Below are 27,772 nucleotides of genomic sequence, written 5' to 3' on the forward strand. Positions count from 1 at the left end.
CAGTTATCTTTTTTCCAAGTTGGGAAGTACATAAATTAAAAATCTGTAATAAACAGTCAGTGTAATAAATGGTTGGTGTGTCCAAGGGGGCAGTTATGAGACCATGGCACTCATACTTTTGAGCTGGGCTCTGGAGTGACATTGTGATGCATTTTCTATCTTACTGCCATCAGATTTCATTGTGGAACTTTCTTGAATTGTCACTCAAACATATTGTTCTAGTATATGACATATTAACCCCTTCCTTGAGGAACATGTTCAATTTTAATTTGACTAGAAAGACTCTATCTCTTTGTCTTTGTCTCTGTCTCTCTTTCTGTGTAAAGTTAGAGGTAGTGAGTCCATGTATTAGAATATGTTTAAGTATGTGATCTCCAAGGAGTTTTTTTTGCTACTTTCATCTGTAAATTATAAGATTCTAAATTTGAAGTTTCTTTGAGGCATCTCAAAGATAGATCTAACAGGAGATCTAAAGTTGTTGAACAGAAGCAGACTTTGTCTGACTGTGTGAATGAGAGAAACCAGAGCAATAAAAGAGACATTGTATTTTATAGAGAAAAAGTGAGGAAGAGCTCTGAGAACCAACAGCACAGAGGCTAGAAACTTGAACAGCATGGAGAATCAGGAAGTAAATATGAAGTTGCAGAGGAGCTTTAAACTTCAATCTTGGCTCCTGGCTGGAGGCAGGGCACCCAGTGTCACACGCATAAGGTTAAGAGTGAGAAGAAAATCAACCCCCGCTATTAACAACTGATGGGCAGTCCTACTGGCAGGAGAAATCAGTGGTCTACACAAGTCTTTAATCTAGTTTTAGGATTTGGTTGAGTGATTGCCTCCACAGTGAGCTAGGAGAAAAAGCCCTCTAAATCACTTTGCCACTGTTTTTGGGTAAAATCCAGAATTTGGGACCTCACAGGTCCTCTGAGTAGTCAGCTATTTGCCTTCTTGCTCAGACTACCCATTTGAACCATCTTGTTTCTGAAGAGTGAAATTTTCAGATTCAGTTGAATACTTTTGTGGTTTTACCATCTTGTAGACATCATCTAAGATGATGTTTGTGTGCTAAGGTGGTAAGCACAAGTGAAAGACAGACTCTTTCTATTCAATTCATGTTGATTGTTCATCTGCCTTATTGGAGGATTTTTGAGCCCAGATCTGTCTGCAAATTGCAATTTAATGTGTTTGACAGAGTTTTCAACTCCTGGGAGATGTCTGCTCTTTTTGATTTAGAGCTGATTATGGGTATTGTACCCTCCTCTCCTCTCCTCTCTATTCATGTACACAAGCAAGTGATGATTCTAGGAGTTAAAAGATTCGGGAGGGTCAGTGGAGAGAGAGAGACAGAGAGAGAGAGAACGGACAAAGGGGCCGGACCATGTATATTTCCCAAGGACTCACTCCCACGATCCACTGCTTTCGACCAATGTCTCTCCTTACTTCCTCTTTCCATCATTTCTCAGTAATGACACAGGATTATGGTCTCATTAATGGGTTAATCCAATGATGAAATCAGAGCTCATGGTCCAATCATGTCTAAAGCCCACTAACAACTATACCTTGAACACAAGTCTGTACAATGAATCCAACCATAACACATCCATTCTCTACCCCAAAGTAATAAAAACCTGAAAGCAAGTACTTTGAGTTTTGTGCTAGTATAATGACACTGCTTTTTGAAACTCTGTCCCTGTATCTTGATGCCTATGGGCAAGATCTTCTGTAATGTGCCTAGCTAGGTCAGTGAGATAGCTAGGTTTTGGGTTATGTGAATCTTTGATTTTAAAAGGATATTCCTGTCAATACGATGCTATAATTATTTTTAATTTTTGCTAATCTAGGAAGCATATTGTGGGTTTAAATGTGTTTTTTTTTAATCACTAATAAATACTGGTCTGGTAGTGGTTGGGATGGTCTCTCCCATGGTCAATCTGGTTTTTTTATTCTAATCTCTTTCATGTTTAGCTTAATAATGCCCATGGAAAATTTTTTTTAGCATGGGTCAGGTGTTTGTTTCTGAATCAAGTAGCTTCAGAATATGTGGCAGATCATTTTATTAAATGCTTATTTTCATCTGGAGGATGAACTATTTAGAAAGTCCAGGTGGGATAGAGAGGTTCATTGGGCACAAAATGATATGTTCAGTGAAAAAGACATCCTTTGGCTCTCTTTGACCACATGAAATTCAAATAAATGCACTCCCAGACCCCTGTGAAACATGCCAGTTTATTTTTGGTTGCAAAGAATTGAGTTCATTGCTTTTCACCATCGCTGGTTCCTAAACATTTTTATTTTGCCTGTGGCTATGAAATTGTGGTAAAGTCCTAGAATTGACATAAGAAAGTGAGGGAAAGAAAAAGAAGGTGAATAATCTATACTGAATACCTAATTTGGGCTAAAGATTTCTTATTTATCATCTTGAGTTTTACAATGTCTTCTCGAAATAGGAATATTCATGCTTGTGCTTGACCTGAGAAGTTAAACTGTTACCCACAGTGTCACAGTGACTTGGTGGTAAAAATCAAGATTTAGAGACAAGCCCAGCCCCTGCCTTTCTACTGCTGCATGCATGAAGTACCCTGAATCATGCGAAAAATGTTTTCTTAATTGCAAATTTAGGAATTTCATATTTAACATTGTCTTGACTCAATTTAATATTGTCATAAACTCAAATGAGACCAGGCACACAACATAAAAATCCTTTCAAAAGCAGCTGACTTCACCTTCCCAACAGCCTTGATGATGAGCAGGTAGGAGATCAGGATGGTCAAGGCATTGGCTGGAATCACAAAGCTCATCTGATCTAGATCATGGACTTAGAATGAAGGAGGCACAGATTTTGTTTTTAAGAGTTTTGCAGTCTGAAATAGGGGCCTCCATTGCTTTTCTTTCTTATCATATCTTGAGAGGAGGTAAACTATGGTTCAACTGTCTTTCTGCCTCTGTCCCTGCTCATTAATGTCACTGTCCCTTAAAGCAGAATGCTTGATAAGTGACAGCTGTTCATGATGTGGGCAGTCAGGAAAAGAGAATCAATGCTCTGTGTCTTCTAGAAACTGGAGATGTCCCTAGCAAGACATCCCCATGGGATGACCATGGTATAACGTTAGAGCAGGAACTGCAAAGTCATGAGTTATCATGTGCAAAGGCATTTGAAAATCATTATCCTGGCTTGAATGAGAAGGAAGACACTGTAAGGGGGAAGAATCTCATGGTGAAGAGGAGAACTGTTTCCAAAGCATCTTCTTCCTTCAGCCAGTTAGACAATCAATTTCATTTTATACAATACTCCTTGATAATGGAAATGATCAGTCACTCACATATTAAAATGCAAATAAAAAGGAAGGCCATTTAGCATGATCACAGAATCTCCAGATATGATCTTTGATGCTGAGAGCACAGTGATGTTGCCAGGAGTGAAGACGAGAGGGAAAGGGGGTCACAGTTTGGGGTAGGGATGAAATAACTCAAGACTTCAAGTCCTGTTGTGTGCCCAGGAATAAACTGGAAGTGGGAGAGGATGAGTAGAAGCAAGTACTATTATGGAATTGCTGGCTGCCAATTTTACTACATGTTTCTGTGCTCATTTGATTGGAGACACTTTTCTGCCTTTTCTCCACTCATTGATACAAAATGCCTAAGGTGTTGGTGCCTATTAGGATGTATTGATGTGGGAACGAAATTGCTTGATATAAGATGTTTTATCCCTAGGTCTACATGCTGTGGAATATCTGGAACCTACCAATGACCTTCTTGAATGCTGCTTTCACATCTTGGTTCCTCAGGCTGTAGATGAGAGGGTTCAGCATGGGGATGACCATGGTGTAGAAGACAGACACCACCTTGTCCTCCTCCAAGGACTTGCCTGAGCTGCTCCGTATGTACATGAAGACAAGGGTCCCGAAGAAAAGGGCCACAGTGGTGAGGTGGGAGGCGCACGTGGAGAAAGTCTTAGCCCTGCCTCCTGGAGACTTCACCTTCCCAACAGCCTTGATGATGAGCAGGTAGGAGATCAGGATGGTCAAGGCATTGGCTGGAATCACAAAGTTGCCGAAGGTGACAATGATGATCTCAGCATTTGTTGTATCACTGCAGGCAAGCTTCAGCAGGGGTGGGAGGTCACAGAAAAAGAAGTTGATGCGGTTGTCTTCACAGAAAGATAGGGAGAAAGTGCACGTGGTACGCAGGATGGACGCTGACACCCCACAGACATAGGCTCCAACCACCAGACTCCAACAGATTATGGGTTTCATGGCCACCGTGTAGAGCAGCGGGTTGCTAATAGCAATGTAGCGGTCATAGGCCATCACAGCCAGCATGAAGCACTCTGTTGCTGCACAGGTTGTGAAGAAGAAGAACTGGGCAGCACACTGGGCATAGGAGATGACCATTTGACCTGTAGCCAGGGTAGCCAGGATCTGAGGGGTGATGACCGAGGTATAGCAGGCATCCAGCAGGGCCAGGTGGCTCAGGAAGAAGTACATTGGAGTGTGGAGCTGGGCATCCACTCGGATGAGAATAACCATCCCCATGTTCCCCAGCAGGGTGACAAGGTAGAAGCTGAGAAACACCAGGAAGAGGGGTATCCGCAGGTTGGGGTGGTCGGTAAAGCCCATGAGGATGAACTCAGTGACTGAGCTGAGATTACTCCAAGCCATGTATTCACTGTGGACCACTGCTCAGAGGGTGAGAATAAGGTAAAACAAAAGTTCCAGAAGTGAAGGAGAGGACTTTTTCTCAGTGGCAGAAGTTAAGGTGATAATTCTGGACCTATTTACAGATGTTGATTTGCAGAAATTCTGAGACCGGCTGATTCTCCTTGGGTGTCTCTTGTATGGTGGAGCTGAGCCTGGAGCTGGTGCTTCTGATACAGATGAACTTTGGTTTAGATTTGGAAACCGCTGTGAAGATGAGAAGCATGTGACTCTCAGGGTTGGAGGGCCCAAGACAGCATGTGTGGTGTCCCCATCCAGGGCTTGAGTCTCCGTTATTGCACACTTTACCCAGTCCTCTGGGCCAGTTCCCCTGCTCGATTTCTCAGGAACTGGATTCCACCTCTGCACCTCCCACACTTTGATCTTGGTTTTATCCCTTCCAGATACAAGGACTTTCATCCCATCTTCTCACGGGAGCCTTCCAGATGTTGGAGGATGGCGAACCTGCTCTTCGTCTTCACTGCATCCTCACAGTACGCATGGATATTACTTTCTTCCTATTGAATGACTTTTCAGGCAGGTCACCAAAAATTCCTTTTCAGAGAGCATTAATCAGTAACTAAAAGTATTTCTCTTCACTTTGTTATCACCCCTAGCTTGGAGACTGTCATCTTCAGCAAAATGTATTTTAAAACTTTTTCATTATTTGTAATACCATGATTTTAAAATAAATGAATCTTGCTGTATCATCCAGACCAGATTTGAACTATATAGCTTGGGCTGGCCTTGAAATCATGATCCTCTTGCCTCATCCTCCTGAGTGCTGTGTTTGTGGGGTTGTATCATCACATCTGACTGATATCACTATAAATAAAATATTCATGGTCTTGCTATTTTTGCATGAGTTTGGGCAAATTCCCTAATCCTTTGTGCCTCAATTTGTTACCCCTTACATAGGAAAAGTATTGATAAATAGTCAGGTTATTTTGAGTGTTAAATAAGTTAAAACCTGTAAGGGGCATAGTGTAGTATCTAGCACAGAAAGAGTTAAGTAATTTAGCCCTTATTATTTTACTGTGATTATTATCCTTTCAAGGTTGTATCTGTTGACTTCTTTTTCTGAAAGATAAGGCATTTCACTCACATAAACTTTGCTGTATTACTATCTATACCTCTTTAAATAATATATTTGCTTGTCTCTATCTCTATATATCAATGGATATATCTGTCTTTATTTGAAAGCTTCCTCAGGATCTGTTGAAAATCCCCTTCTATGTTTGGAGCTACTGGGACTCTGGCGCCGCGCTACTCCAAGCCATTAGGCCATTAGGCCTACAGAACCAGTGGCCCTCCTCTGCCTGCTCAGAACTCCGCAGTTCCAGACAAGCTGGGCCTCAGGGACACTGTGCGCCCACCTGCCCCTTGGAAGCTCCACAGTTCTTCAATCTCAGCCGGGTTAGGGTACTCACCACAGGCCGCAGTGCTTCAGGAACCTGTGGACCCTCCCTGGTTGCAGAGATATCCACAGTCCTCCAGACACGCAGAGAGGCCAGTGAGGGCACCCCAGATCTGCCCAGCTCCTCCTCTGCAGACCTATGGCCAGGCGCGGCAGCTAAACAGGCTGGGCTAGGCTGGTAGTGTGGGCCAGCCCACCTATCGGGCGCTCAGCAGGTCTCCAAATGAAACCAGGAATGGGGAGGCTGATGTGGAAGCCTCAAACCCACCTCTCTCCTTCACTGCACCTGGAAGCCTGAGGGAACTCCAGCAGTCTGGGCGCAGAAATCCAGAGTCCTCCAGACATGCAGAGAGGCCAGTGAGGGCACCCCAGATCTGCCCAGCTCCTCCTCTGCAGACCTATGGCCAGGCGCGGCAGCTAAACAGGCTGGGCTAGGCTGGTAGTGTGGGCCATCCCACCTATCGGGAGCTCAGCAGGTCTCCAAATGGAGCCGGGAATGGGGAGGCTGATGTGGAAGCCTCAAACCCACCTCTCTCCTTCACTGCACCTGGAAGCCTGAGGGAACTCCAGCAGTCTGGGCGCAGAAATCCAGAGTCCTCCAGACACGCAGAGAGGCCAGTGAGGGCACCCCAGATCTGCCCAGCTCCTCCTCTGCAGACCTATGGCCAGGCGCGGCAGCTAAACAGCGATATATCTGTCTTTAATAATTGAGGAAATTTGGACTCTCATGTAGATGAAATAAACTTGTTATATTTTTTCTTTTCATGCATTAAAAAAACTTCATCTTTTACTTAATTTATGTTGCAATGCCTGCAATTCTAATTAAATCTTCTGAGTTCTGTCTATGAATTAATTAGGAAATAGTAAGTGATGCTTCTCTGTTGTGATTGCGCACATGCAGTGCACTAAAAGACTAAGCAACATAATTGGATCTGTAGAGGAGAAACGTCACTATACTTCTGCTGCTTCCAGGAGAGGCTTTCAAACATCCTGTTAGATGCTCTTTTTTTGTATGTTACTGATCAGTCTGGATAATTATATCTAGTGTGCTTTATATTTGAGTCATGGTAACTTTCTGTTTGCTAAAACTTCTTGTTCCCATCTGGCATGGTTGTGAGTCACACCATGATAAGATGTGCTTACAGCTCACTGTTTTCCAAGTCCATCTAGAATTCCCATTAGAGGGCCTGAGAGTCAAGAGATCCTGAGGGATGTTGCATGGAGCCCAGATTCACAGAGTCTTTTATAAAAAGTACCTCTCCTGTTCTACACTTCCCACTCACTGTATCTTACACATTCTGACAGCAGCCCCACCACCCAGGAAGGCACCTCCTCTGTTCTGGATTTATATTTGGAAACTTCTGTGATGAGAAGAGATGTGATCTTACAACCTTCTGCATACAATGTCTTACACATTCTGAGTAATAATCCCACTGCAAGGAAGCCACCTCCCCTCTTCTAGATCCTTCCACTCACAATATCTTATAGGTTCTGAGCAACAAGCCTACTGGGGGAAATTTCAATCTTACTTATGGATAAGACATAATATTCACCCTCATGAATATGCACAGTTCAGCTGCTCATTACTGAGTACATGAGATGGAGAACTCGGGGAGGAACCGGGGCTCACATCATCTAAGTCTCCTGATTCCCACTCCCTGCACTGCTCCCCTGGAAACTTTCACCTGCCCCCTACACCATGTTCCTCATTCTTCAGGTTAGAATTTTCTAACACAAATTCTCAAATCTATAGTTAGTTCCAGGAATGCACAATAACATCATTGAGTTATTTTATACTGGCACAGCGAGGCCCTTTACTTGCTGTGGCAACATGAAACTGCCATTTCCGATAGAATCCATCATGATGCTTTCATGCGTATGCATTTGTGACCCCAGAGAGCCAACATGAGCTTTTGCACTGCACTATATCCAGGACATTTGAAGTTTTTTTTTATTTTGATGAAAGGTCTTGCTAAGTCACCAAGTTGCATAGGCTGGATTTGAATTTGTGATCTTCCTGCTTCAGCCTCTCAGAGTTCTGGGATTAGAGGTGTGTATCACATCTGGCTATACATCTTTTTCACATATTTTATACCCATTCACATCTGTTCTTGCTTCTATATCCTTGAGAGTGGGCATGATTCATAACCATTACTTTGTGATGAGATAACTGACATCTTCCCAAAATAACTTGCTCAAAAGCCAAACTGCTATGTTTGCAGAGCTGCGCATAGCAGACAGGCTCTCTGGCTTCCAAGGGAACCTTGCTGGCCTCATCTCCCATCTAAAGTCTAGACAGGTCTTGTGCTTACAATGAGGCTTGGGAATCTGTCAAACACGGCAGCCATGTGTTTGACACAGCTTTGTGGAAGGGCAGTGGAGACTGCTCTTGAGTCCGGAGCTTCCTCCAGCTCCAGACAGGGGTTGCTGGTGGGAGGGACACATGGAAATCACGTGTCACATGCCCTTCTCAGGCTGTTTAGCCCCTCCACTGCAAGATCCAAGGGTGAGGAAGCCTCTCCGAAGGCCCTCTAGGAATTGTTCCAGCTCCACAATGTCCATGACTACCACAGGCACTAGCTAGCTGAGAGGCCTACTTCCTCTCTTTGGGCCTCACTTCCTGCTCTGAAAAACAGTGGGGCTTGTTTACAGGATCAGTGGAGTTCTTTGTCTCTCACAAGCCCTGATTTATGTCAGGGTATAAAGGCTTAAGGAGGAAGTTGAAAGGATTTCCCCATTACCCACACAATGATGAATGTGCACAGTTTAGCTACTAATCACTGAGTACATGAAGCATGCAGAATCTAGCTCAAGTGACTGACAGTTACTTAAACATTTCAGGTCCAAAATTAAATGAATTATAGTATTAAGTTCCTAACAAGATTATCACGACCAAAGTGAGGCTGTTCATCTGATGTTACTGTTTTCCTGATTCTCTTCCATCTCTGCTTCTTCCCCACTCAAGATTATTCAACACACGCATCCTTCCATGTTCTTGTCATAAGTACTTACTTATATGTACTTTGAAATGTGTATATGAAGAAACAAGTATATTAAGTATCTGAAATTTTGATACAACTCCTATTTTCTTTTTCTACATTCTCTATTTTTAGGATTTTGTCACCGTAATGTAAGTGGATCTACTTTGTTACTGTGATTTTATTACAGTCTTTTGTTTGCTGGGGTACATTTTACTTACCCATGCTGCTAAAGATTTTGGACATATTATCTTATTGCATCTGAGAAATTTTCCTTTAGAAAGTTATCATCTATTTTTACTGAAGGGGAATTTAAATCACTGAGAGATTAGCTTGTATAAGATTACCAGTGGAGGTGGAAGAGCTGACTGATGGTACATCCTGTGCTCTTGGCCATGAATTTGTTTTGTCGCCTTATATTTTACTGCATCTTTATGATTTGTGAAATCAAAAACGTCTCCCAGTAGCTAATCAGATCCTTTCGACTTTCAAACCAGAACTTGGCTAATTTCAATACTTTTCTCAGCATTTAATGCTGAAATTGCTAAAGTCCACTTCCTGCCTGTCTCATGGCCAGTTCCTGGGGTTCAGAGCATCTGACCAGAGGTTAGGAGGCAGATTATTGGGGCACAGATGCAGCCACAGGGGGTTAGTACCGTGCACATGTGCACACCAACGCACCCCATGTTAGCTCTGACCTTGGCTGCTGTCCTGCAGGGTGGGACAGACATGCCCATTTTATGGGGCACCATAGTGAAGCACAGAGAGGGCGAGGGCATTGTCCACCTTGCTTTATACCTAGCAGAGAACAGAATCAACGTTTGAACCCCCAAATCTCTAACTCCAAATCCTGTAATCTTTCACACCACATTGCCCTTTTGCGAGAAGAGAATTACAGACCCAGGAAAAGGAGGCTGTGTTAGCGCTGGTGAGCGGAAGGTGGATGTGGTTATGTTCATCACTTGATAAGGAGTCCACAGAGGGAAGTGAAATTTTGCTGAATGCTCTGTTCACAAACTGGGATTGTTCGTGCACAGGAGCATTCATGAACCGAGGCATTGCTGTACTCTCTCAGCAGATCCAAGCCCCAACTTTTAAACTCAAAGCAGCTGTTTAAGACCATTAGGTTATACTCAACTTTATGGGAGAAGAGGATGATGATTGATTTTGTGTGTTTCATAGTTCAGGGGTTCACGGGTTTTCTTCTACTCTTTGCTTTATGGGATAAAAGAGGCTTAGTTGTACCATATCCCTTTGTGCTATGTCTTTGGGAAAACTTAATTAGAAGCTGAGTTTAATCCAGGAATAAAATGAAAACATAATAGTGATTTCTGGAGTCTTCAAATGGATTTTTATGGAATACGGTACAGTTCGTTTATTTGTCAGAAAGATAATTTCCAAGATATTTTTCAGAAGGAAAAAACACAGCATCAGGCTGGTGGTACACAGTTTTGCATGATATTATTAAAAAGGGGCTGAGGGTGCTGTCAGCGTGGAGTAAACTTCAAGTAGAGGGAAGCAATGTCCTTCCTGAATCCAGAACAAATTACAAAGGGAAGCAAAGATTCATGGCTCAGTGAATACTTTACGAGAGATGAGGGACATGTGTGCTGCCATGTTTACCTGTGACGTGCCTTGACTATAATGTGCAAATGGAGCAGAAGGAGATCTCTGGCTAGGAAAAACCCCTCTGAGACAACATGGTCCCCAAACCCTGCAACCTTCTCCTATACTCTTTCTTCTCTTGCTTCCAAAGGCTGAATCTGCTGGGAACAGTGAACAAGCTCAATAAAAATCAGCTTTCCTCACCTTACCAGAATCTACAGTTCAAAATACTGTTACACATTCATTGAGCTCTTGCTGTGAGTGATGGAGATTTTAAAGATTTTATTTCCTTTCAGTTTGACAATATTGTGAGGTACAAATGCTCATCTTTATTCAGTGGATGAAGAAATGGAGGTTTAGAAATGTTAAATATTTTGCCTGAGGTTTCACAGCTAGAAGGGACAAATATTTAGATCTCTACCTTTTGTCTCCACACCCTGATTAAACTAACACACTGTACTGCTTTTCCAAATGCCAGCAGCTAGTTATTGAACATCTTCTCTGCAGCAATCATGGTGCCACACAGTCTACACACACTATGTTATGCAATCCTTGTGACCCTGTAAAACAGATATTATTTCATTCTGGAAGACTAGAAGAGTCTGAATAGTTAAGCGTCACATTCAAGGCCATATGACTACTCACTAAGAATCTAGGCTCCCACCCAAGTCTATCTTGTTCCAAAGCCAGAGTTCTAATCCAGTTTCTCTCCTAGCATAGACATGGCAGTGCAGCATTACACAGGACATCACTTGTCTAAACTCTGTAGGCTCACACCAACCACCCCACTGAAGTATTTGTATTTTCTAAAATGTACCTAGTAATGCATAAACTCACAGATTTAATGCTGTAGGTCTCCCCCAGTATGATGCAGTCTTCCTTGTGTCTCTGGGTGCGATTTGAAATCCAGATGACACCGATGGCGAACAGCAGATTCCCTGCCCAGTTTCCCTTCTCCAGTGATGGTGGACCTTATTTCAGAGCCGGGGTCTTCCCAGGTTCTCTGAGGTGACAGTTATCTCCTAATGATACGTTGGAACAAAGCAGCTGGATTCACCTAATCTAAGGGTATGTGGAGATCCATGGAAAGCAGCTGAGGTGCTCTGATTGATAACTGCAGCCGGCCAATTTGAGGCTTTCTTTTGTGTGAGCTGATGGGTTTTGATAACGCTCTAGGGAGGCCTAGTGGGAGAGATGAGCTCGGCTCATGGGTTCCTCTGAACTGTGAATCAGTGCCTGGGGTGGTCCCCAGGGCTCTTGGGAAGCCCCAGCCCTGTGGGAGGCCGCTGTGGGAGCTGCTTCTCCACTTCTCAGGTGTTAGAGGACTAACACGAACCCTGGGGGAGTTCACCAAAGCTCCTCAGCCTCTGGTCTCCAAGCTCAAGTGCAGGTCTGGGATATGAATTATTCCACCGATTTTGTTCTAGCTCCAGGCGTGGGGTTTGACATTTGCAGCCCAAATCAATCACTCAGTGACTCTGAGCTGCCCCCATGAGGTGGGCCTGGAACTTCCTGGCCACTCTAGGAGACATGGATCCCTCAGCTGAGGACAGCTCTCCAGGGAGGGCGCGGCTGTGAGCTGTAAGCTGTCTGGACATGCAGCGGCTGCAGGGGTGTTCACCGTGTGGGTAACTGGCATAAATGTTTTTCTTTGGAGACAGGGTTTTGCTACCTAGAGCAGGCTGGCCTTGAACTCACTGTGTAGCCAGAGCTGGCCTCGAACTTGCAGTGATCTTTAGGTGAGCCTCCTGAGTGCCAGAATAATAAGCGTGCACCACCACATCCGGCCCAGGTAACTGGGATTTCATCCTGAAAGATTTTCGGGTATTTTTGCCTGGGGCTTTTGATGGTACTTGGTTCATAGAAGTAGACCACACAGAAAGTGCAGAGTTATAGCCTGATAAGAACTTGACTTCTGAGAGCAAATCATATCTGAAACCATCCAAACCAAGTGGTTTTAGCTGAATTGATACATTTCATTTTTGTAAGTCAATTTACAGATGGATTTCTTTTCTTTTCTTTTTTGGTACTGGGGATTGAACTCATGACCTTGCATTTGCCAAGCAGGTGCTTATGCTGCTGAGTTAAATTCCCAGCCCCAAATGTGTTTTAAAATCATTTTAATTGAAAAAAATTCCAATAGCAACTCTGAGGTATTTATTGTTATATATATTCATCTAGGTGTTCAAATAGCTACAAGAATATATACCCAACTACTGAAATAAGTGTCACTTAGCCTTCTAAAAAGGGAATAACTTTTATAATCTGTGTGTGGGAGTTTTTCCATTGGTTCAAGTTTGCTAGACATGAGAATTGCAGTCATCGTGGGAGTTAGCTCTCACACGTTTCCCCTCCTAATCACTGTGACATCCCCCTCCTCTGTCCTCCTTCTCTTCCCACCCCAGACCCCTCCCATCCCACTGAATCCACCTCCTTGTTTGCCATCATCTCTCTTTTATTTTGCTCTTTAAATTATTATATTTTGAGTTTCTCATCTGACTGCAGGCATGTGATATTTAACTTTCTGCGTCTGGTTTAGTTCATTTAGCATTATGGCCTCAGGATGCATCCATCCTCCTACACAGTATTCCATGATGTATAAATATACCACATTGTGTTTATCCATCCCTCTGTTTTTTGTTTTCTTGTTTGTTTGTTTTTTTCTTGAGATAGGGTCTTGCTACTATGTAGTTCAGGCTATCCTTGAACTCATGAAGGTATTTCTGCTTCAGCCTCTATTACTGGGACTACAGCTGCATGTGCCACCACACCCTGCCATTCTTCTGTTGATGGACTGATAGGACACTTCCAAGACTTAGGTACTGTGAATTGTGTTTCTATAAACATTGGTATTCAGGTATCACTGTAATATGATGTCTTTAACTCCTTTGAGGATTTTTTTGTAAAACAATATTATCAGAAAGAAAGTATTTCATTATTTGTATTATAATAAGAATACCAAAGGGATGAAAACAGCCAAGAAAAACTGGAAAAATAAAAATATTAGGGAGAAATTGGTATAGGGGAATGAAACTCCCAACCTACTATATGTTTGGTATAAGTTCGTGTTCTCTAAAATTGGAGGATAAATTTTAGGAACAATGGAGGTTAAGAGCAGAATATATTTATTGAGAGAAAGAAAGCTTCTGTCTGAGAGAGAGACAGAAGGGGTCTTCAGTAGGTTGCCAAAGACTGTCTTTTCTGGGGACTTTTATAGAGCAAAATCACAAAGTGAGGCAGGTCTAAGATGGGGAAGACATGGGAACTTGCAAGGTGGGCTAAGATGGGACAGAAGTATGGTCAACCAACAAGATTAATTGCACAGGTAAAACTGATTAAACTGGGGTCAAATGGGGAAGTGAGCCAGGTAGCAAGTGGCCATTAATACAGAACAGTGATTCTTCCTGTAGAGGGTTGGGACGGTGACTCCTGGTTTCCGCAGGGTAATAGAGACCTAGTTAGAATATCAGTTCTTAATGCTTAGCCTTAGGCAGTATATAGGTACATTTGATTTATCTTTCATCTTGAGGTCTGGCTTACAATGGAGGTGTCTGTTTCCCTGACAGTTTTGGCCTCCTGCTCTGGCTCCTTTGAGGGCCCAGCCCTGTCTGACGCCTGTAATATTTCTATCTAACTCAGATGCCTATAAAAAATATAAAAGCTTACTATGGAGCTACAATAAATGAAGCAGTGTTTTTCAATATATCACTAGAAGAAATTGCAAAGCTTGGGAATCTATCCCAATCTATATGAAAACCTGGTGTAAAATGAAGGTGTTAAGTTACATCAGTTGGAGAAAGAAACATTTAATGAACAATCGACGGTGGAATGACTGTTCCTTTGTCATCTTTTGGTGGTTGATGTATTTTTAAAAGCTAAAAATATGCAAAGGACCTGTGACAACATGCATATTAATTTCTATAGCATGATAAATATTCTCTATGTAAAAATTCCATGTAACTATATTAAAAACAAATACTAGAATAAAATGGGAAACAGGTATTTCTCATGTATACAGGAGGATATTCTGATGAATTTACCCTCCAACTTCCTAAATTCATTCAGTTCTTTTCATCTCTTACTATGCCTGGGTTATTAGCCAGGCTGTTCCAGGTCACCTTCACTTATGTCACCCAGATAAATAACAAGGTGTCAGCGGTTTAAAACAGCAGTGTTCAATGAGAAATCTAGTGGAAAGCTTTTAACGAGGAAGTTACGGCATCTGATGTAAGTTTTAAGTGTATTTTTCTGGATCTAAGAAAAAAGTGATTTCCTGCTATGGACCATGTGGTCCCCCACCCTGGCCTACCTCCTCCTTGTTCTGCTGCTGCTGGCCTCCTGTCTGCTCCCTGAGAGCCCAGCTGATTTCCACCTCAGGGCCTTGGCATTTACTCTTCTTCTATCAGAAGTATTTTTTATGCAAAAACGCACATTGTGCTTTCTTTCCATGCAGGTCTGAGGGTAAATTCCACACAGGAGAGATGTTGCTTCACCTTGAAGAGTCTGTTTGTCTTCTCTTATATTACCCATCTACATTTCTTTGGAACACCATCTCCCCTGTCTGCCTGTTATGTAAGCTAAGCTGTCTGAGAGCAGAGACCTTGTTTTTATTGTTCATTGCTTATCTCCAATGTCTGCGATAATTTCCAGAACATACTAGACACCCAGTAAATATTCGTTAAACAAAAGAAAAGAATCTTAATGTTTCTAAAATTTGTTCAGAAAAGTCAAGTACCTTACCATAAAAATAAACAAAGATATCTCTAAATTCATAAATACAAATAATTATCTGATAAAGATAATTAAAACTGGGCAAAGACAATGCATGTTGAACTTACAAAAGAAGGAATGGAAATGGATAAATATATGAAAAAGCTGAACATACTAGGAGTATGTTTTTTTAAGTAAAAAACTTATAAATTTATGGAGTCATGATATACTTGTTCACCTCCAAAGTCATCAAACATTTACATGCCAATCACAATATCAGTTATCAACAGGGGTTGATAGTTCCTAGACACTCCCACAGACTGTGAAGTGCTGGACAGCATCTTGCAGGCAGTTTGCTTATTTGTATTGAGGTCCTTAAAGATGAGAAGCCCCTTCTCCCTAGAATTCTGCTTCTAGAAAATTGCCCCAACAAAATAATTACTAATCTCCACAGAGATCTTGGTCATGGTAATATTATTTCTTAATAAAAAGTTGAAAATATCAAAGTGGCTGAAATTATTTCAGTGGAGTAAGATATTTCAGATGTAAGGATCTTGGGGTCTCAATGCTACATGCATTTGCTTTTAGTTCCTGAAAGCTGTTTGGATGGAGGTAAAAAGGGCCAATAATCTACCTACAAAGCTGGCTGAGGAAAGGGATGCAAAGTCAGCCCTCCACAGAGGTTCAGAGTCGTACAATGTCCTCAGCAGCTGTGAAGCAGTGAGCCTGGGCAGAGCCCACATGAAGGCAGTAATGGTCCCAGGGGCAGCATCGATTCTATGTTGGTTTCGTGTTAGAGCAGAACAGCAGATGAGGCAGACGCAGTTTTGGGAACATGGATACCCTCCATCATGTGTGAGGAAAAGAAATATACATTACTTTATTAACGAGTTTTTAAAATGAACTGTGTTAAAATCCCTTACCTGTCAAGGTCATAGCTATACCGAGTCACCCCTCTGATTCCTCAGGGACTTGGTCCAGGATCTGATTTACAGGTGCTCAGTCTTTTATATAAAGTGGCTGTGAATCACCTCTGGGTTACTTATGATACTGCAGTGTAATGACATGAAAGTGGTTGTCATACAGTGCTTTTTAAGGAATGGAAAGAAAGAAGTCTGCAAGTTCAGTAAAGATGGTACTTTTTGGGGGGAGGTGACATTTTCTCCCTGAGGTTGGTTGACGCAGGGATGTAGGATCTGTGAATATCGAAGCCCAACTATCTATCTATCTATCTATCTATCTATCTATCTATCTATCCTATCTACGTATCATCAATAAACAAATAAAGACATTTATGGATTATAATGCTTCACCTGACATTTTAATAGTATCTTATTGTGTTTTGTATGTACCTTTTCTGTGCAACCTACCCTTTATTACCCCAGAGCTTGGAGGTTTTCCATGTCTGAGAATCACTGAAAGGTCTTTTGCCTTTAGTCTAGGATGACATCCTAGGTTTATTCAAGTGCATGGAAAATAGTCATTTTAGCTGACATTGGCAAGGTTACAACTTAGTTCCTTCTTTTCCTGAGGTCACCTAGGCTTCCAGGGTAGTGTCTTAAGGTGTGGTGTCCAGTGGCCCAACATTCATAACCTGCCCAGAGAGGCCTCCCTTCTCAGGGTGCTGCAGTGGATTTCAGGTACCTCCCACTGGGATAGCTTCTTAACAATTCATTTTTGCCTTATTTACTCACCCCAGTGGAACAATATAAAAACAGTACATAAGCTTCTAATTTTAAAAGTACACAAACACCTATTGCAAACATTTTAGATTGGTACTAAGCATGTTAGTCCTTAATCTGAGTGTTTGATATGTATCACCTCTGTTAAAATTTCCACCCAAGGAAGTGATGTACAGAAGTGACACAGACTCACAAGGTAGTGGGAAGATTTGAACCCGAGCAATTTACTGCCACAGCTAGGTGCTAGATAAGTATGTTCTCGAACATTTCCCTTCAGTGGTTAGTGCTGCTTATTGGAATGGTGTGGGTACAGAGGTTTCACTTCTTTCTGTATGTTTATTGATACCCCTCAAGTTTTCTATATAAGTTGTATGAATTTTCAGCTATGTGACAGACTGTCCACCACCTCAGCCCTTCTGCTTTGGTCCTGCATCCCAAGTGCATCCCAAGTGGTTATTCCCGCTCTCAGACTCTTGGGTTTACAAGTTGGTAGAATATAGTAACAACAGTATCCATCTCACGGGATTTTTGTGACGACTCCATCCATCAAACACAAACATAATTAGTGTACTGTGCCAGGTACTGTTCTGAGTACTCGATATGTGGCAGATTAAATATTAATTGAACAATGAGTAAGCAGGTTCCTGGGGCTTCATGTGGTCATTTATGTCACTTTTGTCTCTAAAGGAAGCTGACCAGAGTCTCCTTGGGTTGATGACCACCCCTGAGACAGCAGAGCACAGAAGTTGCTCCCTTGCCTCCCAAGATGTGATCAACTTGAGATACAGGCAGACAGGATGGAGATGGAGTAGGGAGGAACCGAGGATGCTGAGAGTACAGGGGCTCACTTCTGAAGGCGTCTTCCCCTGGGAGTTGGAGAAGCCTAATTAGCAGCTTAGGGCCTGATTAGAAACTCCAGTCAAGGAGTTTCTAAGTCAAACCCCTTTGCCTCAGTCTTCTAATTGCCTTCCTGGAGTGAAGAAGGATCCAGCCAGGACAGGGAAGAGATCGAGGGCCATTAAAGGTGCTCCTATGGGTGCCTGGGCTCCTGAGCTGCAGGGGCTGCAGATGTCTATTTCTCTGGCCTCCAGGTCCCCACTTAGGCACCATATTCTGTCCACCTTCACCCAGCCTTTGAGCCTTGGGAAGGACCACTTGGCCCTCCTGGAGGTGAGTGGGGCTGTGGTAAATCAGAGAGAACATGAGCTGTTGTCTGGTTTGGAAATGTACTTCACAGCCTGTGTCTTTGTTTCCTATTAAGTCAACTCAAAGCCAAGTGTGATCTTTCTGGGAGGACTATGACTTCCTGCCTTCAATTCTCCTCTGCAATGATTTAAACCACTAGCCTTTGTTTCTTCAGCTATAAAATGGGATTGCTAAATTCCCGACTTGACCCAGGTGACTGTTTTCAGCCTCAGAAGACACAAGGTAGGAGGAATCGTGTGGAGAGGTGGATGTGAAGCTACTACTGACAGGGCAGAGAAAGTGCGCCTCCTCTTGCATCTAAGAAATTCGTAAAGCTCTGGCAGGTGTTTGGGGTGATTTTGCAGTACAGAGAGAGCTGGAAGCTGTAGGTGGAATGAGCTCCTGTGTGTGTGTGTGTGTGTGTGTGTGTGTGTGTGTGTGTGTGTGTGTGTAGTGTTTTCTCCTTCCTTGGGACTGTTCAGGCTTCATAGTTGTGTTTATTCAGAAAAGATCACTGTGAGTTCACAAATCAGCTTCCAGTGTGCTAGAGAGGGGATTTCTGCTCTTTGTGACTGGAAAACCTTAGACCCCTACTATTCAGAGGTGGCACAGCTAATTCCTGTCCTTGGCTGGGCCACAGCTCAGGCACACAGAACTGAAGTGTCTCCTTTGGGAGCCGATCAGCTGGGGGCTGACTTTGGGAGAAGCTCACAGGAGGTGAAGGGGCGAAAGGGTCCCAGCCAGAGCTAAGGATGATTGATGCCCCATAACTGCTCTGTCAAGCTTGCTGTCTTCCCATCATCACAACTCGTCTCCCTTCCCAATTCCCTTTGAGAGAAGTGTAGCTCACCTGGTCCCATCATGTTCAGAGATGCGGAGAGTTTAGTAACTGTGGGATCAGAAAAGTTGTGCTAAGACTTTCAAAGGAGGAGCTGCCCAGGCAATGGGAAGAGCATCTCCTCGGGCTTCAGAGACAAGGGTTTGGTCATTTCAGCCTTGGCTTGACCGCTGACTGACTGTATGTGGGTAAGGCCCCCCTTACCTTGGGCTCTCTCTCCTCATCTCTGGGATGAGGGTAATGTTACTTCATCAGTGAAGGCAAAAGGGTGGATCCATGAGCTTTGGAGACTCCTCTAAGTCCAAGGATTCTCCTGCATGCTCCTGCATGCTCTACCCTGTGAGCTGCTGTGTCAAAGTGAGGAGACATGGGGAAAGAGATGGGTAGAAAACTGGAGGTCAGGGTTCGGCTGGATTTTTATGCTGTTCCAGAGGCTTATTGTAGGACCACAACGTGAAGAAGGACATTAAGATCTCAGGGTTTCCTGTCTACCCACTCTCCTAGGCAGAGCAAGTGATGGTATCTTATTGAGTGGCTTTGTGGTTGGGGGAAAGGGTCTGGGTCTCGGTTCTGGCAGTTTTTCTTCCCAGTCCTGTGACCCTTGGCCATGTCAGTTGAATTCTCTGTCCCACTTCCTCCATCTGCAAAGGGACTGCGTGAGGGTCAGATGAGGTAAAGGGTGCACAGTATTCTAAACTAAGGGGTTATGAGTAATTCCTAATATTTTTGAGGGTGAATTCACACCTTCCAATGTATACAACAGAATCAGCCTTGGTGGCACACACAATAAGCCATCTCACTTCACCTTCACAAGCACTCCTGTGGACCAGGGAGTGTCAGGGACATCCTACAGAACAGTGCAAGTCCAGGGAACTGAAGCAACTGGCTAAGATTTGGTCCCACTGTGAAAGAACTTCTGAGCCTCCTGGTTCCATACTGGTTCTGCTTTTCTGCTAGTTGCAGTGCTAATGTATTGATAGAAAAACTTTTCGTGTGTTGATGTGAGTTTTTACTCAACTAAAAATAGTCAATTAGAGTTTTCTCCCCCAAAACAAATTTCTGAGAGAAGCAGTGCCCTCCTGGATCAGGACTTTTCACCCCCAGCCTGAACACCTGTAAGGGAGGTGGGAGGAGGAGACATATCTTCCCACCACTTAAACACATTGAAGACCCACATCTTCCCCAGAACACATTGTACTTCATTCTATTCCACTCTTTCTACCTAAGTCAGCACGGGCATGAGATGCCAGTTTGATGATAGGGCCAGAGGAAGAATACTCATTATTTGTGTTCATTTAATTTTATACATTTATCATGGCACCCCTCAGTGTCTGGCATGCTTCTTGAAGAAAATCTTTTTAGCTTTTGTAAGTTTTTGGCTGCAGAATTCCAGCTGAGAACACTGGCTACATAACTGTGGGGATATCACACAACCTTTATACCATGCTGTTTTAAAATAAGCTTAAACCTAGTTTGGAGGCTCTAAGTGGATTAGTTTTAGTAAGCTATCTAAGTGTGCTGTAGAGCTATAGCTGTGTGGTTCCCACAGTGTATTCTATTATGAATTGGTCTCCGGGTGCTTGGAGCAAGTCCTTGCAAGCACACACCTGTCTATGTTTAGAATTAGCTTCCTGTACATTATCTTGTCTGATCCCTTGTGGCTCCTTATTTCTTAGACCCAGAGATTTTTCTGCTGTTTGATGACAAATGTAGCCTGTTAAAGCCCACTGAGTGTTTTCTCTTCTGAAGCCCCCATTTACTTCTGAGGATCAGAGGAGAGTTGGGGAAGCATTGATAATCTTGAAGACCAGAGAGTGTTGAGGTCTTTCTCCTTTAGCTTTAGAACACATGAGGATTACATGTCCTGGGTGTGTGCTCCACTGGCGGGTGGCCCTGTGCAGACCTAATCGTGGTGGGGAAGGGTAGCCCAGACCTCTTGATGTCCACTGTGGGAAGGGCCCCCACACCCTCTGAAGTGTACGTGTGAGTGATCAAGTTAGAGAACAGACTCCTGAGAACACAAAATGCCGACATTGCTCCATGTGGGGGAGAATACTGGCTCAGGTGGTCATCAGCATTCACTGACTCCGAGTGCATCAGCAATTTCAAGTATTTTGTGGGTTTTGAGAGCAAGAATCTGCAGCTTCAGTGTTCTATTCAGACTTCCCAGAATCTCAGCTTATCTGAATTTCCTGGGACCAAACTTTTCTTCTGAGGCCTTACAGACCCATGATTCTTCTCTCCACTTGGAGATTTTGCTGAGTTGTTTGTTTTGCCTAATATTAATCATTAAGATACTGGTCATTGTATCTAGAATTACAAATTATTCCGGACTAGTTGAGGAATTTAAACAAGGCATCACACGGCCAGGTAATAGTTCTCAGAGGGAAGCATCCTTGGTTGCTTTTCTGTAGATCTGCAGTCCTGGCTATAGAGTTCTCCTCCTGCCCCTTGTGGAATGGACACAGCTGACTCTCTGAAGGCCACAGGAAGGTCTGCTATGAAAGAAGAGACCCTCTCTTGCCCTCCTTGATACCATTCACTGTCACGAAGGGAAGACCCAGGTCACCTAGATTTAGACTGGAGGTCTCTGGAGGTGGCTGTAATATCTGAGACCCACAGCTGTCCCTGAAAATTCCCACATTCTCCCCTGAGCATCTACCTTACCTCATAGAGCTCAATCTGATTGTGGTGAATCACTTTTTGTGCACTATCATTCTGGACCCCATTTGGCAAAGTCCTCTGGTGGCATAATTATTGGCCTGATACTGACAGGCTAATCATTTTGATTATCTTGGCATCTAGCAAGCAGCCAATTTTATTTTGTATTTATTTATTCATCAGTACCTCTTTCCAGAGGAGATTCAAAGTGGTTTATAAAAATATACAACACGCAGCAAGATAAAACAAATTAAAAATGAGGAATGAGATTTGGATGCAGCAACAGTATCTGTATCTGCAGGCAGATGGTACCAAGGAGCTGGAGCAGGGTTAGTTCAATGACCTGCATTCTTGCAGCTGAAATCTGTGCTAGTGGAGATGATCTTCAGTGGGTGAAGAGACTTCATTCGAGTTCATTCCACTGCTGTCCTTGAGTACCCATTCTACTCTCCTGTCTCTGCAGACTATACACATCAGCAAAGGTGACACTACAAGAAAGGGAACACATGTAATATTTCAACTCAGAATTGCGGTCATTCGCCAGACTTTTTATTTAACTGATGTTAATCCAGTCTTTGCCCATGTATAAGGGGTGATGTATGCAAAGCCATTAGAAAAAGACCTGAGTATAAAAATGCATCATGATGTACTCTCACTACAATCATATCAAGTGGTTGCAATTGTGAGCTTGAGATGTGCAGCTTCTGGGGGTGACTGAAATTCCTGCTTAGCATTTTCCCTAGACCAAGTTATTTAATCTCTACAAGCCAGTTTGCTAGTCTATAAGAAGGAGAAACAAGAATATGTCCTGTATTGGAAAGTAAGTGAGGCAGTGTATACGGAATATCTAGAACAGTACTTAGTATACTATGCTCTGAACAGTAGCCATTGTGATTATTAAAAGGTAAAATCAAACACATTTAGTTCAAAGTTTAAGTTGGCTTTTATTTGTGATTCTAGATTTGAGAAACATCTCACTCTCTAGATTAAAATGGGAGTTCCAATGTGTCAAGCAGAGGAGACTGGTTTTGTAGCCCGAAAAGGGCTGAGGAAAAAGAAACAGGATAATAATCTGGTCCTTTTGAAGCTACTTTCCTTATAAAGCTTAAAATAGAAGGGGCTTCCTTATCATGTCAACTCAAACTGCTCTGTTTGGAGATCCGGCTATTATCTCTCTCCTGAGTCCAAGCGATAACAACCTCCTATGCCTTTAGTATAATGTCATTCTTAGAGATCTCTTTTCCTGCTCATGGAATCTTAGGAAGAAAAGGGAAGAGACCCTAGTGTTGTAGAACAGGAGCAGCATTTGAGCTTCTTTAGTGCAGTCGTGCTGTGTGAGGATGCAGATTTCACAGTCTGGACCTGAACGCAGGTTTCCAGAGGCAATTTGTGCTTCCCTAGCACACGTTCTCTCTGGCTTACAGTGACCTCCCCAGGCCACGTGCTTCCCTGAGAAGACACCTCCTTCCTAACAGTAGAGACTGGAGTGTCTCTTGGGGCAGTGGGGAAATGAAGTGGGTCTCCTGACTTGTGTCTTCCCAGTGAGGTCTTCCAGAAGCCCGGCAGATGTGTCTACTTCTTGGGCTGAAGTGATGGGCGATGAAAGTTCATGGAAAGCACAGAGCATTTGGTTCCAGGAGTCTTGGTGCCGTTTATTAACTGTCTGCTCTTAAAAAAGTGGCTTAACCATTTTAAGCCTCATTTAACTCAGCAATAAAGTGGTAAGAACTTTGATTTCTGAATGACTGAACAACTTAGTGATTGAAGAATATTTGTAACAATTTCATGTTTCAGGGGTTTTCAGTGTATTAGGCACAGTGTGTTTCCGTGAATTACATCTTTTACTTCTCACAGCACAGCAGTTCTATCATTGTAACTGCAGAGGTGTGAAAAATGAGACTCCACAGGTTAAGGGTTAGTTCAGGGTCACACAAATAGAAATGACTGAGTCTGCATCTGGTGCAGGCTCTGTCTTGGGGCCCGTTTTCTCATGCATTTGTGAGACTCCAACCTCATCTTTATGCTGGATGGTTCTAGACATCATGCAACTCCCAGGATGCCAGGTACTACACGTTGTTATTATGAAGGTAACTATTCTGGATACAGTTCTTTTTCAAGTACCTCATGAGGACCTGGAGAACGCCATGTGTTTTGTCAGGGCTGGCTTTGTTGTGGGCGTTTTGTGACATTATTATTTTTAAAATTTGGGGGAGGGGATAAATGATGCATGAGGTTACCTGATCACCACCATTTCTTAATTCATTTTAATGAGCCTCTCATGATGGTCCTGTTTAATGGCTTCTGTTTATTTTGATAGTCTGAACTCTGCACACCTGGCAGTGTATTCTCCCATAACATCATCTTCTATCCTGGTAGAACACACATTTCTTCTTCTTTTTAAAATGCATCACCCATGCACAGCTCCCTTGAAGTAATTGCTTCTTGAGAACAAGCATCTTCACCTGCCTGGTTCTGAGGAACTAGAAGAATGCCTCCTACTTGGTAAGCTCTCAGAAGATTCTTATTGAATAAGTATGAGAATACAGGCTCTTCTTTTCTTTGGTTGGACTGATCTGTGGAACTCTTAAGAACACAGCAATTGTGACCAAGCTAAGGTAAGATTTGGCCCTAAGAATAGGAAAACAATCTGAATATTTATACCTTTATTCCATCATTAGATCAGCTTTTATCAAACTTTGATCCAAATTTTACTTTGTTATTTATCTTAAATGAGACCTTTCTCAAATTCAGTTTTTGTTTCAAGGATGGAAAGAGGACAAGTAGAATCACCTTTTAAGTTCACATTCCATATTTTCAGTGCATCACATTACTAGCAGCCAAATCACAGAGACAGAATTATCCTAATACCTGGCAAAAATCCCATTTGTATTAGAATACTAAACTCAGTGTGATGGCTTTATCCCTTAATGAGTTTTGCAAGCTAATTCCGGAATGGCTTGATTCACTGACTGATATTGATCTGGCATTTAAAAAAATGGGACAGGTCCTTGGGAATAAGAGGAGAACTTGGAAATAAGGCCATGTTGCTTGGCAGGAAGAGAGAGGAAGAAGCCACCTGGCAGGGAACAAGCTGAGGAGACTCTGTCCGTGCCTTGTATGACCCTTGGTCTAGCTTCTGAGTCCCTTCTGCTTATATATACATCAAACACAACCTCAAAGGAAGGCAGAGTTGATGCTGAGCTTCAGGGGGCCTGTAGACTGGGAGATAAGACTATGGAACGCACTTAAGAGCATGTTGCTTATGTGATCCTAGGACTTACAAAAATGGTTTTTATGGTTTATTTATTTACTTCTTAATTGACAAATGAAAATTGTGTTTTGGTTTGGATTTGGAGTGTACTCCTCAAAGTCTTGTGCTCAGAGCAGGGGTTTTGGGAAAGTGATTGGATTATAGAAGCTTTGAACTCCGGCATGGATTAGAGCTCAGAGCTAAATGTGCTGTTAGGAGGTGGGGGTCTGGTCTGAAGGGAAAGGTCTCTAGGTGTGTGACCTGGAAGGGTTTATTTCCCCTATGCTTCCTCCTTTCTTTGCTTCCTGTCTGCCATGAGCAGCTTTCCTCTAACTAGACACTTCCGTCTTAGCATTGACCATGCAAAGACTGGAATTTCTAAAACTGTGGGCCAAAAGAAATGCTTCTTCCTTTAAGTTGTTGGTTTTGAGTATTGCATCTGGTAGAGAAAATGACTAAAAATTTATGGTGTATAATGATACTTTGAAATATATAAATATTATAGATTGGCTAAACCAAAATAATCAACACATTTGATTTCGCATACTAATTTTTGTGTGGTGAGAATAGAAAATCTCCGCAATTTTGAAATACATAGTACATTTTTATTAACTGTAATCACATGTTGTGCAGTGAATCTCTTGAATTTAGTGAGCTTTCATATCCTTTGACCAACATCTTGTCTGTCCTCTCACCCCAATCCCTGGTAACTGCTGTTCTATTTATTTATGTTTAAATTTTTTAGATTCCATGTATGAGGCTATGTTTGTTTTGGTACTTGTCTTTCTATTCCTGGGTTATTTCATTTTATATACTATCTTCCAAGTTCATTCCTGTGGTCAAGAATAACAAGAGCTCCTTCCTTTTCACAGCTGAATAGTGTTTCATGGTGTATATATTGTGCTTAGAAAAAGTAATTCTAAGTGCGTGTGAGTGAGGCATGGTATGCACATTCTGTTCCTCACCATAATGTTATGACTCTGGATTTGTAATCCAAATTGAGAAGGAGGCTGAGGTTCAGAAAAGTGAATTAACTTGATCAAAGTCCAAAGGAATTTAAAACTACATCTGAATGCAGAGCCCCATTCTCAATAGTATGCTGTGAGGTTTCTCCAACCAAGTACTGGCTCCATCTGAAGCTGACACAAGTTCCAATATGGTGTCTGCAGGGTTTGGAAGGAAACCAAGGAGCCAAGTTCCTTCTTTGCTCCTGCCTGTTTACATTGAAATTGTGATCTATTCACCTCACTGCTTTGTCCTGCATAGTCTGTCAAAAAGTGGGATTTGCAATCTGGTTTCCAAGGTCTTCTGAAATGTTAAGTGAAACAAAGTTTATGAAAGATAATGAAGTGCTTTTCCATTCTAACAGGTCATTATTATTGAACAATGGTCAACCTGCAGTCACTTTATCTTCTATAAGAATCCACTATTTTTATTTTCATTTTAGCAGAGAGCTTTGGTTTCATGGCGGAGAACGGTACTGGAGTGGTGGAATTTGTTCTGATGGGCTTCCAGCTCCAGGCGGCACAGGGAATGGGTCTCTTCATTGTGTTTCTGGCCTGCTACGTCATAACCCTTGGGGGCAACCTGGGCATGATTTTGCTCATCCAGAGCAACCCCCGGCTGCACACGCCCATGTACTTCTTCCTTGGCCACCTCTCCTTCCTGGACAGTTGCTACTCTTCTGTTATTGTCCCTCAATTGCTTGAGACTTTGGGGACGCACAAGATGATCATCACCTTTGAGCGCTGTGCCACCCAGTTCTTCTTTTTCACACTCTATGCGAGCACTGAATGCTTCCTCTTGGCTGTGATGGCCTATGACCGCTACATGGCTGTATGCAATCCCCTCCTCTACACCATGGCCATGACACCACGGATGTGTCTGGGACTGGTGGCTACTGCCTATGCGGGTGCCATGGTGAATTCTGTGGTCCGTACTGGATGCACCTTCTCCTTCTCCTTCTGTAAGTCCAACCACATTGATTTCTTCTTCTGTGACCTCCCATCCCTGCTGAAACTCGCCTGCAGTGAGACTAGCCTACGGGAGCAGGTGATCTTCCTCTTGGCTTTCTTGGTCATTACAACTAGCACCTCAGTGATTCTTGTGTCCTATCTCTTCATCATTCGAGCTATTCTGAAGATTCGCACAGCAAGTGGCAAAGCCAAGACCTTCTCCACTTGTGCATCCCATATGACAGCAGTGGCTCTATTTTTTGGGACACTTGTATTCATATACCTGAAAGGGAACATGGGAAAATCCCTCTGGGAAGACAAGATTGTGTCTGTGTTTTATACCGTGGTCATCCCTATGCTAAACCCAATAATCTATAGCATGAGAAACAAGGAAGTGAAGGAAGCTTTGAAGAAAGTTCTCAGAAGAATGAAGGTTTCCTAAGCAGAGTAAGACTAAGCTCCGTTAGTCTACAAGGCCCTGAGGATCACCCTTTAGGCTTTCTCTTATCCCCCTAGCACACAAGGCAAATCTCACAACAGCAAAGGTATCCTGAGGCAGAAAAGTGTAGATTTAGATTCTGGAGCTTTATTAGCTCTATGATTTATTGACCCAGAAATACTTTGCCTCGGTTTTTTCATCAGGAAATAAAAATCTTCCTTGGTATGGTTGAAAGTCCAGAGCGCTTTAGCTAGGAGCAAGAGAGATGGAATAACAGAGAGCTTTGCAAATAACAACCTGTTGTAAAATGTAAGATTTATTTTTCTGACTTGTGCTGAGTGTCACTGACTTTTCTCAGCAG

At 42.8% G+C, this 27,772-nt stretch overlaps 2 protein-coding genes across 2 annotated transcripts; one reads left to right on the forward strand and one right to left on the reverse strand.

Moving 5' to 3' along the window:
* Nucleotides 1–3,419: 3,419 nt before the first annotated feature.
* Nucleotides 3,420–5,162, reverse strand: LOC100720493 (olfactory receptor 9I1-like). Its single transcript, XM_013146397.2, has one exon. The coding sequence runs from the start codon at nucleotides 4,653–4,655 to the stop codon at nucleotides 3,711–3,713; it is 945 nt and encodes a 314-aa protein (XP_013001851.1). The 5' UTR covers nucleotides 4,656–5,162; the 3' UTR covers nucleotides 3,420–3,710.
* A 21,319-nt stretch (nucleotides 5,163–26,481) lies between these two features.
* Nucleotides 26,482–27,414, forward strand: LOC100720215 (olfactory receptor 9I1-like). Its single transcript, XM_003464215.2, has one exon. The coding sequence runs from the start codon at nucleotides 26,482–26,484 to the stop codon at nucleotides 27,412–27,414; it is 933 nt and encodes a 310-aa protein (XP_003464263.2).
* Nucleotides 27,415–27,772: the final 358 nt, after the last annotated feature.

Source organism: Cavia porcellus, unplaced genomic scaffold (assembly GCF_034190915.1).
Source record: "Cavia porcellus strain 051 isolate PalLab524CR breed Dunkin Hartley unplaced genomic scaffold, mCavPor4.1 scaffold_17, whole genome shotgun sequence".
NCBI lineage: Eukaryota > Metazoa > Chordata > Mammalia > Rodentia > Caviidae > Cavia > Cavia porcellus.

Coding starts and splice junctions, on each gene's coding strand:
- LOC100720215 (XM_003464215.2), top strand. CDS start 26,482: ATGGCGGAGAACGGTACTGGAGTGGTGGAATTTGTTCTGATGGGCTTC.
- LOC100720493 (XM_013146397.2), bottom strand. CDS start 4,655: ATGGCTTGGAGTAATCTCAGCTCAGTCACTGAGTTCATCCTCATGGGC.